We start from the raw sequence: 12,380 nt of genomic DNA, 5'->3' as shown, positions 1-12,380 counted from the left end.
ATTTCCCAGCCAGCGGATCGTGATGGAGCCAAGGCCACAACTGGGCAGTTTGGCCAAGAGGTGATCATGGGATACCAGATCAAAAGCTTTTTGCAGGTTAATCTAACCTGGCTAGGCTAAATCAGTTTGTAACCCAGACAGACGTCCCAGACAGACATTCTAGACATGCAGGCACATGCCTGCAGTAGCTCAGGCTAGAAGCTGGGGGGCGCTAGAGCACCCCTCCCTTCCCTTCTACAGGGCAGAGCTGAGGGGGGCATGGCCAGGCCCTTGCAGGAGGCTTTGATTATTCCCACCCCCTGCCAGCTGTCCAGCAGGGAATGTTTATCACCCTTAACACATTGTTTATCAACTCCTTAAGAAAACAAAGCCTCTCTCCATTAATTAATGGAGCTCTTCTTAAACAGCTCTTCCAAGAAAGGACATTCAGCTACCTGTTGATCAGCTCCAAAAAGCCTGTCTGCCTGTCCTCTCCCACAACATGGACTGTACGTGTGGTCTGCTAGCGAATGCTGAGGTGTCTGTGTAAGGCAGAGGGGAGGGAGCAATAATCCCTGCTTAACAGGGAGAAGCCAGGCAGCTGCTCTGTGCCTGCAAGTCTGTGCTGACCTGCAGCCAGGGAGCAGAGGGGAGGGACCAGCTCTGCTGTGGAGCAGAGAGTCTGCCCAGCCCAGATGGAACGCCAGGATGCTGGGGTTGTCTGGTTTATCTTAAACCAGCCAGAGGTCTGGGACAGACATTGCATAAACTGGTTTGAGCCAAGTCAGTTAAGTCTAATACTACATTTAACCAGGTTTATCAAAAACCAGTTTTAGCCATTTTCAAACTGTTTTATGTGCACTGCACACCTGTTCCATTACAGGTTTAAACCAGTTTCTAGTCACTTAAACCAGTTTCTATGTAACTTCTGTCCCTAGGTTCATTGGCAATAGAAGTTTACTTTAACTCCCTCCACACCATGCATTAAAACATCATTGAAATGAGAATATCTGGAATATCATCCTGGAATTTCAGAGGACAAGGCTATTTCCTACAGTCCCATTAGCATCATTTTGGATAAATATTAACTTGCTAATGACATCCAACTCAACATGCATATGATCAGTCCTTCTAAGATAAGCCTTCTATTTTAATACCTCACCAGGACATACCAATTGTCCATTTTGCAGAGGGAAAAAAAGGGGCCCTCATTAGCTATACATGTATAAAACTGGTTTTAAAAGGGATTTTAAAAGGTTGATAAACAGGGGGCAGGGAAGGAAGGGTAGAAAAACATTTTTCCAACAATGTTATAAAATGAGCATAGAGCTAAATGAGTGAGTGGGATCCCTCATCTTTTTTTGGTCTACAAGGTTTAATTCCATTTTTGATGCATCCTTTCCTGCCTTGAGAAGGGGTTAGACTAATGAGGGCTAGAGGGGAATCTTCAACTCTATTTTTGTATGATTCTGTGGATGCATTTACATGTGCAATTAAATCAAAGCAATAAATACCAGAGCATTTTGGGCCAGAGTAAACTACTCCTGGGCACACTGTTTACATGTGCACCTGAGATGGCAGCAATTTGAGCTGGGGCAGAACAGTTTATGCCAGGCCTAGGGGCATTGGAAAGTCATCCTTGGGCTCTGGGTGGCAGCATCGGGTGGCAGAGGGGCTGGCTGGGGCACAAGGGTGCTGTAAATGCAGAGCTGGATGGCTAGATGGCAGGCAGAAGGCTGGCCCTCTGGGGCACATCCAGACAAGCATGCATGTGCCTCTTGCAGCATCTCAACCCCCTTTAAGATGCTGCAAGAGACACGTGAGGGAGCAAATTTGCAGTGTGGGGGCAAAATTAGATATCCAGGGTTCAAAAAATACCCTGGGGAAAAAAAGTGGGGCTTGAAGACAACCCGAGGCTCAGTCCTCCACAGAGATGCTCTGGTAGCCAACCAGAGCATCTCTATGGCTGGCCCTTGCCCCAATGTTGAAGCACGCTGCCTGCTCATGAGGGACAGGCAGCAGTGCATGCTGCAGAGACTTGGACCCAGCTTTGTGCTATGTAAGTAGGGGGATGGGGACCTGGAGGAGGGAGGGAGAGGACCATGGGGAGGGGGAGCCACCTGGCTCCAGCCCCTGTTCATTCCCCCAACTCCCTGTTCGTCCCCACCCCCCGCTTGCTCTCCCACCTGGCCCCAGCCCCCTCCCTCCCCGGCCACTCACCGGCAGTAGCAGCAGTGGTGAGGACCATTCAGGGCTTCAAGGCACAAACCCCCTTTGTGAGGGGCAGTGGGTCTTGGCCCTGGCTGCCTGGGACCTATGCTGCCTTATTGCGAGGGTGCAGCCCAGCTTGGCAGGGCACCACGCACTGTCTCAGAGTTCTGGCCACTCAGGCTGAGTGGCTCTGAGCCCTGGGGGACAGCCACAGCACCTCTGAGCTTTCAAGGAGCACGTGGCCGCACCCACGTGGGGGGGGTTGTGCCATGAGGCCCTGAGTGGCCCCGACCACTGCTGCTGCTGCTGGTAAGCTGCAAGTAGTGCAGGAGGCTGGAGCCAGGTGGGGGAGTGATGCGGGGGCATTAATTAGTTTACTATGGCCTAATAGCATCATATACGTAGGCAGTGATGCTTCACACAGCAGCTAAGTAGTCTACCCTGCTGTTAAGCACATATATAGATGAGGCTGTGAGTCCTTAAATGTGTTTCCTTGCCTTCAGTGCATGAAGAAACTCAAGCTTTACCTTGTCTTCAGTGCATGTGACCAGTGCACGAATACACATGATGCTCTCACTGTCAATGGGACTGCATCCAGGCAGCATGGTCTTATGGATCATGTCACACAATATCAGTTAATTTACAAACAACAGACAGTGGGTGCGTCTACATGTGCAAATGCTCTGGGGTGGGTTTACACTTGAGGAAACCCACCCCGGGTAGGTCTCTACACATGCGGGGAAATGGGAGCAGGTTTGCTGCTCATAACAGCAGTCTGTTCCTGCCCTCACTGGCCCTGCACTGGCCCCCTGCAGCAGCCAGGGGGAGCTCTAGGTTCCCTCTGGGTTCTAGCCCAGAGGCTGGCAGGGAGCACAGTGTCAGGAGACAGCTGCCTCCTGGTGGGGACTGGGACATTGCTCCCTGCCCCTGGGAGCTGCCTCCTGCCAGGGTGGGCTCTGGTGGCAGAACCTGGACTGGGACAATGTCCCCCTGCCCCGGCTCTATAATCACAACTGTGACTGCTGGGATAGGGGGACATTGTTCCTGCCCAGGCTCCGGTGGCACAGCCGGCCCTGGCAGCAGGCAGCTCCCAGGGGCAGGGAGCAATCCGCTGTTCTCTGTTACCCAGCAGCACATTTGCTCCCAACTGACCATCTACATGTGCCATACTGTGCAGGAATTACTCCTGAGTAAATTTACTACTTATATTTACAGGTAGCACATTTACTCATGATTACAGCATATTACTGCAGAGTAAGCATCTGCACATGTAGATGGTGATGCTTACTGCACAGTAATTTGCTCTAATCTCAAGTAAAGTTCTCATGTAGATGTGCCCAGTGTGTCTGCTTTTGAGACTTTCCTCACCTTGCTTTCTGAGGTTTATTGTCAATGCAAAAAATAGATCCCTTCTTTCCTCTATCATGGCCACGTACTACCTGGTTTTCTCTTGTATTTGTGGTATTCCTTCTTCTTTTCTCCCCTTCTTACCTGTTCATACTTCACCTCAAACCTTCTCCTCACTGTCATTGTTAACTTGTGTCCTTTTCTCAGCTGTGTTGCCTCCCTCTTTACCTTTTTCTCTCTCTCTCGTTAGTAAAGAAAATAAAAATGGGGTCATGTATGTGTGAAGAAAGCAGAGAAACCCAGAGGAAAAGTAACCATGGAAAAAGGGAATATTTTTTTTTCCCCACACTTCCCTTTACCAATGGATAATGGCCCCTTCCATGAAAATCACCATTAACACTCTCTATCCCCGTTTTATTCATGGCATTTGTATCCTTTTCTTCTGATTGCCAACCCACTTCCCATTTTAGGCACAGGAAGAGAAAAACCCATTACCTCCCACAGCTCAGACAGCACCCAAAACTTTTGTGATGATAATATATTTTGCTTTTGCTAGCCTCTGCACTTCCTGGGTCCAGGAAAAATGAGACATGCCCTAATACCAAGAGAAAAATTATTCAGCCTCCTGGCAAGCATTAGAAATCTTGCAAGAAATGTCATTCATGAGATCCAGCTGAGGCTAAATATTCAAAATGTCAGGGGAGGTCAGATCTGGTTCAAATAAACTTCTGGCTGCTTAAGTAACCCAGAGGAGAATTCAGACTCCAGTGCCCTTTTATTTCCACAAAAGTTGACCTAATTCAATAAGATGGTCAGGTAATAACCTTGCAATATCTACATATATTTGTCTCTTGCCTTTAATATACAAACAGTAACTTTCTGAAGTATTAACTCCTCTGACCAATCATTTTAACAGGGAGTTGATGATTAGCAATTAACGCTGGAACATTATATACTACCATGCACTGTCCCAAAATCAATAGCCTCATTCTGAGTTGAGATTTTTTCCTCTGTAATGACTTTCCTGTCTGTAATCCATCCTCTCCAGATGGATATTTATGTGCCTATTAAAGCAAAGACAAAACATCACTCAACATTTGCAACAGCCATTACTGGATCTCCCAAATAACAGGAAGCAGTAACAACTCAAAAGTTCAATATGAAAGGCTATAAAAATAGTAAAACTCATGCCACAAATCCATTTTTGTTTATATACTCTGGCAATTTGGGTGGAAGCTTTTTGGAGTTATAAATCCCTGGAGAAAAGATATTAAAATAGTTACAGCATTCTGCAAACCAGTTCCAAAATACAGATAAAGATGAAAGTAGGGAATATTAGAAATTAAGTAAAAATTACAAGGAAGGGAAAAACAAGGGCCTTAATACAAAGATGAAGGTTTATGCTGAGGTATCTAGGACATGTTTGTCCTTGTGTGTGACCCATAAATCCTTAAATAATTCTGTGTCAAGGTTATTTGAACAGCTGTTTTGAACCTTTTACAGCTTTTTGCTTGTGGGCATTTTGTGGAAGGTGAATATTTCATCCAACATCTTTATCTATAATGTTTACATCAACCAGAAACCCAGCATGAAATGAAATTCTTTAGCAATAAGACATAAGAGGTAGTACACTCCTGGGAGATTATTTCATGCCTTATGTGGTGTTATAAGAAATGGGGCTGAAGCTCAAAGGGTCTCTAACCACATCAAGAAATTCAGACCTACTAATTCACTGGTGTTAGGACCTAATCCTAGTAAAAAACCTACTTATTTTGATGGGTTACAGTTATCTAATGGCTCGCAAGAAATAAACCTCTTGCATTAAATATGTAGTGCTAAACACAGCTTTCCTAGACCACTAGACACTAAGATTGTATTAATCCATCCTAAATACACTCTGTGGTGAACAGAGCACTATGCATGAGCAGCATGAAAAGCAGGAAAAAATATTTTAGGATGTTAGTTGACATATTTCACAAGCATTATTTGAGCTGTATAGTCACCAAATAAAATTTGACAGCCTATGGAGCTGGTAAAAACACAGAAAAAAATATGTCAAATAAATTATTTAAAAGTATGAACAAAATCTGTTAAACAGTATAGGCACTGTGGATACAACTCAACCAATGTCACAGAGCAATTTGGCAAGATTGCTGTAAGCACTCAGAAACCATGGTGATGACTGCAGTATAAAAACACATAAGCAAGCTGCAGTAGCTAATTGGAACAAGATTATATTGGATTAGGCCATATATATATGTATATATAAAAATGCATTTCATACATGTTAATTAGCTATGAATGTTTTTATAAACTTGTTTACTCCTAATTCTATTTTTTGCCTTCCTTTATCTCAGCTCTTCCCATTTGTATCTGTCTTAATGGTGTATGTTTTGAACATGCTTGAACTTTAATTCTGGCTGGCAAGGCGGAGGGTGACAATTAGGGTCTGAGAAAGACATAGCCTGAAATGTAATAGTTATGAAGAGTGAGAGGCCTCATGGCTGATGTCCTCAGTCTGGCCATCAAACTGGCACAGCACGTTCAGCAGTAAGGCCAGCTCAGCAACGCATCTCACTTCTCACTAAGAGGAACTACTTTCTAATGTGGGAAAGAAAACTCAGCTTTTTGTCTCTACGCCTAGAAATAAATGCCACTGAATGAAGCAGATCAGCTGTACCATGATGTCATGGCACAGCTGATCTGCTTCCTAGGGTGAAACACATGTCGCCCCTTGTCCCACTTGTTGATGGGTAAGTGGGGATTTCACTGCTTACCCAGACCTGCCTTAGGGAGATCTCATAAGCAGGTCCTGGCATGGAAGCCAGGGGTGCCAGGGATAACCTGGGTCACATGCCTCCACGCTGGGGCATTCCCAGGCCTTCCCTGCTTATGGAGATGGTCTCCCTAAGCAGAGCACTCTGACTTCCTTTGCTTGTGGAGCGGCACCCTGAGATTTCCAGGGGTAAGCTGGGAAAGCCAGACAGTTGCCCTGGGGGGTTGAGAGGCCCTTATGCCCCCAGAGCAACCTTCCCTGGGTGACTGGAGAGGGCAGACAGTTCAGGCTGCCCACACTCTCCCACCACACAGCTAATAGACGTCTGCTGCAATAAAGCAGCAGAATTTATGACTATCTGGTGTCATGCCACTGATTTTGCTCTGATGTGGTGGCATGACAAAGAGTGCTTACCAATTTTATGGCAGCACAAATGGGACATAAGTGAAAACTCAGCCTCTTGTCTCTACGCCTAGAAATAAATGCCACTGAATGAAGCAGGTCAGCTGTGCCATGATGTCATGGCACAGCTGATCTGCTTCCTAGGGTGAAACACACGTCGCTTCTATCCTATGAGACTTTCAGCAAGAAGAACAAGCAATGATTATTACATGATAGTTACAGTAATGTGGATATCTCCCCATTCCTTGGGCAGCGACATATCTTGTCTCCCAAACCACTGTTTTTTGGCAGAGTTCTCCCATCTCTTTTCTCAGGGCCTGCAGATCCCTCCTTTGCCTTTTGACTAATACAAAGCTTTTCCCACCCCCTGTATCTTGCAATGTAGCTGCTTTCCTCTCCCTTAAAGAACATGCAACCCAGTGCTCAGTAAGTTAGCAGCACTTTTTAACTGGACAGAATAATTGCCAAATGTGTAAACCCCACTGAAGCCTGGATACTTTGGCTCTGCAGCATTGTCAGGCCCTGCTGACACAGGGAATAAGATAACATAAATGGTAACAATATCAAGGTCTTCTGCAATGCACACTCTGAGCTCACAGGCCAGCTTGCTACTGATGCATTATATCTACATTCAAAACAACAGAATATTACAACCCTTGAAACCTTCCTGGATGGGGCAGAAGATGCAGAAGATCCTTAGTACAAGCAGTCTGAACTGTAGTGCAGGGAACCCAGAGATTTGATAAAAAAAGAATTAAGAGTCAATGCAAGTGTTAGCTTAGGACTTAGTATCAGTCTAGCTTCAGCAGCACAAATCTCAGCCAGGGCTAATTTACTCTCCTTCCTGGTGACTACAGTGTAGATATATGCTCTTCATTGGGTGTCAAGTTGGAACCCAGTTTTAAGGGCTCCACTGTCTAGATAAGACACCAGCAAATTTCCCCCTAAATTTTCTTTACATGTGGGATTTAGAGGTATCAGATTTCATAAATTCTGGAAGTGCTAATTCATCACATCAGCATCTCTGGAAATAAAACCTGAATGGCTGGATCTATTTTTAAATTTGTTCTGTATCACCTGAGACCCACATATGTTCGTGGCAGGGTACAATTAGAGAGAATCAAAGGCTCGTTTTGACAGGTCATAGCAGAAGTTCTGAATTGAGCTAAAACTATTTACCAGAAGAGTAACAATGTAGTGCCAATTTAAAACAGACACAGCTACCTCAGGGTGAGAGGTTGGGATTACAGTGCTCTGTGGAAAAATGAGATTGAATTCCTACCAAAAAGTCATACGTCTTCCCATGAATCATTAACATGTTTAGATGGCCAGGTCTATACTATATTAACAGCTGGTGGAACATGTACCTTTTCCTTAGACACTTTTATTTAGCAGGATGTCATTTTTTTCCTGCAAATATCTGCTGTCTGTCATAAATTCCCCAGCAATACAAATGTACAACCACCACTCGTATTAATGGGAGCTTCTGTGCATTCAGGAAGAAAAGACTATATCTGCCTAATTTTGATCTTGATCCACTGAGACCAACATCCGCTCTTCCCAGGATTACTGTACATCCTTAAAGATCCAGTTCTGCACTAACAGGCTCCAAAAGACATGGAGAACAGAGAGAAAATATTGAATAAATAATAATAGAAATAAAATGATAAACTGGTATAGACTGCTGTCTTATAATCATATTTCAAGATGGTACTTATAGCTGTCTGCGACATTTCTGAAAGCAAAACAGCAATAAAAAGTAATCATCACTCATTCAGTATCATACTATTAGTTGAAAAGACATTTCAGATGGTTGGCTGATTATGACTAGGAAACGCATTATCTACCAAAACTTTGTCCTTTTAAATGGGAGGCATTTTTCTTTCTTTGTATGTCTACATATCTGTTATTTTACTTACCTTCTGGCTGATATTGTGCTATGATTGTTACCGTCTGCCCTGCTCCTTTTAGTGCAGCTGCAGCCTGCTCATGGGTAGCACCTCGAAGATCAATACCATTCACCTGCAGGAGGAATGACAGCAAAAACACAAGATCTGAGTGTGCTTAGCATTAGATGGATAAATGGAGGGGGGAAGTCTATGTTTATAGGCAACAAAGGCTTAAAATACAAACAAGATCACACCCCCAGTATTCAAGAGCAAAGACCCATATGAAGCTGCTTAATGTTGATCACGAGTCCTTGTTCCGGTAATGTATGGTGTGTTTATAACACACTGATCATGTACAACTAAGATTTCTGTCCGTTCTCTCAAGTTTATTTCTACCTTTTCACTGACTGATTTTCACCTTATCTTGCCGGGGGTTAAAGGCTCAATTTTCCACAGTGTCTAAGCAAATCTGGAGCATAGAGGACAAGTAGTACCTAACAGGCACCCAGGCAAGGTTCCTTGATTCTGCAGGCAACAACCCTTATTGCACTTTTGGTCACGGACCTTCCACAGAAAGGCCTTCATCTGTCATGCTCCTGGCCTGAAATGCCTCCTTCTTGTCCCAAATGGCATCTTCTCAACTTGCAGCTGGCTGTGTAGCTTTGTTTTCTAATGTCCTGAAGCTGAACAAGACAACAGTTACCCACCCAGTTCCATTAGTAATTGGCAGGCCAAGGACAGCATAGGTGATAGGCCTGAGGTTGTTGAAAAGAGCTTCCTCCTGCCTGAGCCAGCAGGCCACTTTTACATCTTTCTGCCACTTGTCTTTTTGCACCCACTGTAAAACAGAGATTAGGGGGATTTCTTGGGTAAATGATGGCCTGTGAATACAGAGGCCTGGACTCAGTGGTCCAGGAGTCCCTATCAAGGCCTATGTTCCTAATCATATCAAAAATCTACTTCGACTCAAACTTTGAGACTGGCACATTTCCAATTTGCTGTCAGTGAGGGCAGTCTCTCAGAAGACAATGATGCTAATTTCCAGGAACACATGATCAATAATTGCTTTTATGATAAACTCCAGTCCCCTCTGACATGGTTTTTACCAGAGTATCAAGGCAGGTATTTCCAAGAATAGGTAAGAATGGAAAATCCAGTCTGGTTGCTGGTATTACTCCTACAGTTTCTGATGAAGATCAAACTATACAAAAGAACTGTTTGGCTGTGACCAGGAACACAATAATCTAATTTAGGTTACATCATGCCCTACGGGTGAATTTTCATTAGTCTGAAATGCAGGCACCATTTCAAAGAGAAAAGGAAAGATTTGAAATAGAACCATTCAAAAATATATCCTCCCCTTACATAATGTTTTCACATCAACGAAAAAAATACTAATATTATTCCACAGTGAACCTTTAAGTTGAAGCATTTTACTTATGTTTCTAGTTGTTTTTATGAAATAACAAATATTTGTGTTCCAAACTAATAGTTTCACAAAATAAAAAAAAACCCCAACAATCCCCAATTTGTGTACAAAGTAATCATTGGTCTTAAATTTCAACACCTTCTAGCTTCAATAGGCTGCAGGATACTTACACTGTCTTTGAGACTTTTGAGACACAATTTGGTGGTAATCTTCATAGATTTTTTTAATATATAATTTATGTCTAGATTCAGTGGAATAAAAGATGATCATTTATGAATGTCTATGTACTGTCAAAACTCAAGGTATGATATGGACAAACTATTTGAGATTGAATCCCTGTCTGTGGAAATTACTACCAGAAACAGAACAGAATCAACCCCATAACTGGCCATTTTCAAAGTCTCAGGCATACCTGATCTACATGCATAAGCTTTCCTGCAGTAATAATGCTGAAGAGGATAAAAAAGAAAGGTTACCTGTCCAGGAACTGGAGTTCTTAGCAGTATTGTCCATGTGTATATTCTACTGTGGGTGATCTTGGGCTCAACATACCTGGGCCCAGAGATTTTAGCCGGTTAAACTTACTTAGTCCACACATGAACCTGATCTAGTTCTGTCAACTGTTCAAAGGAATAAAGGCTGTATGGGACCAACCACCATTATAATTTTTCTCCGTCCTGTACACCTCAGGGCACAGAGCGCCCAGAGCAGAGGAAAGGAGGGTAGTTAGTGGCATAAACACACATACACCCCCCACATCTGAAGAACTTCTGTTACTGTACTTTACTGTACTGTCTTTAATGTGTGTCCCCAAATATATTTCATATAGATGACTACCAAACAGCATAATTAATGAGGAGGTGAGTGCTCATAGATATAACCACTTGCTGGGTGGTGGACTGCCCCAGACATCTGAATCAAATTCCTATAACCGCACATAATGGTTTGAAAAGGAATGTATAGACCCCTATGCCCCACGTTGCTGTGGTGCACATTAGTATTAGGACGATCTTAAGGGGAGACACAGAATGTGGCTGTTTGAATGGCCTGACATTGCCTAGTTTTAGTTTCATAGATAATTCATCACAAAGTAGCATACTACCACTTGCGAGTCTCTGGGTTGAACTGCTTTGCCTTCTCTCAGCAAAGAGGGTAAGCAGATTTTATGAAGGGCTTTGCACTCTGCAGATAAAATGCCAAAGCCCTTCTGACTTCTAAAATCACAATCCCATTTCTTCACAACCCATACATGGTGTGAAGGACAAATAGGTAAGTCAAACACTTGATTAATGTGGAATTCTGTAAGAATGCTGCACAGAAATTTGGGGAGTGGTCCAGGCAAAACCTTAACATGACAAGAGATGGGAAAGGGCAGGTATGACTCAAGAGTTCCCAGTTTTCCTTCTAGCTGAGGACCATAAGATAGGCCACACCTTCACAGAAATGTGGAGAGACGACTTAAGATTTAAGTGAACAGGAGAACTATCAAACACTTGTAGGAGACATGAGAATCAAAACTGTCTTGCCCACATCAGGCTGGTATATACTGGTCCTGGGGGGACCTAGGCAAATATACTTTGGGTGCTCTGGAGTGACTTTCATCTAAAAAAAAATTCTATAGTGTGGGTTGGTGTCAAGATGGACTTTTCTTCATTTAATATGTGGCTGAGAGGATGAAAGAAGTTTACTGATTGTTGAACCTTCTTTCTTTTATTTCCCTTGTACTAACCAATTATCCAGACACAGAAACAATCCTACACCTTATCAAAGCAGATGTGCTGGTGCTAAGAATGATGTAAACACCCGTGCAGCTGTCAAGGGCCCAAAGGGTAGAATCTGAATTCAGAATAGCTTGTTCTAGTAGAAAATCTATGTGAGCCCGGTATATACCTATGTGAAAATTTGTGTTCATTATAGTGAGAGCCTCAGATCAATTTTGTAAAGGAACTATTGACAATGGAATGACTATTCTGAACCTCAGTGGCTGACTTGAGATTCATAATGGGCATTCAACCCCTTTGCTTTTTGGGGAGGAAGAATGTATCTGGAACAAAAAAAAATTTAAAAAAACCCAAACCTGGTGACTGGGGCTACTTCTTCTGTAAAACTGGATTATATAAATCAGTAGAAATAATTTCCAGGGCCAGTATGACTGCCATTACAGCAGCCCATCCTGTTAAAAAACAGCATGGGTGCCCTCCATACAGGATGGAGGTATAAGGGAGGAGAGCTCAGGGAACGTCTTGTGCACTCTGATGGACATTTAGGAAATAAAGGGAGGAAGGCTGTACAGCACTTCCCTTCAATTTCTAATTCTTCAGGGAAACACCTTGCAGATATTTCACTC

At 43.4% G+C, this 12,380-nt stretch overlaps 1 protein-coding gene across 4 annotated transcripts in view; it reads right to left on the bottom strand.

Annotated features, from left to right (window-relative positions):
* Window positions 1-12,380, bottom strand: part of DLG2 (discs large MAGUK scaffold protein 2) — a 1,592,593-nt gene that overhangs the window by 307,940 nt on the left and 1,272,273 nt on the right. For all 4 annotated transcript variants that reach the window (XM_019530402.1, XM_019530399.1, XM_019530401.1 and 1 more), the window contains one exon: window positions 8,635-8,737. In XM_019530402.1, the coding sequence (XP_019385947.1) occupies window positions 8,635-8,737 (103 nt within the window). The remainder of the gene's footprint in view (window positions 1-8,634; window positions 8,738-12,380) is intronic.

This window comes from Crocodylus porosus, unplaced genomic scaffold (genome assembly GCF_001723895.1).
Source record: "Crocodylus porosus isolate Cpor-Errol unplaced genomic scaffold, CroPor_comp1, whole genome shotgun sequence".
NCBI lineage: Eukaryota > Metazoa > Chordata > Crocodylia > Crocodylidae > Crocodylus > Crocodylus porosus.
Note: the sequence above shows the minus strand (reverse complement) of the source record. Positions and strands in the feature narration are given on the sequence as shown.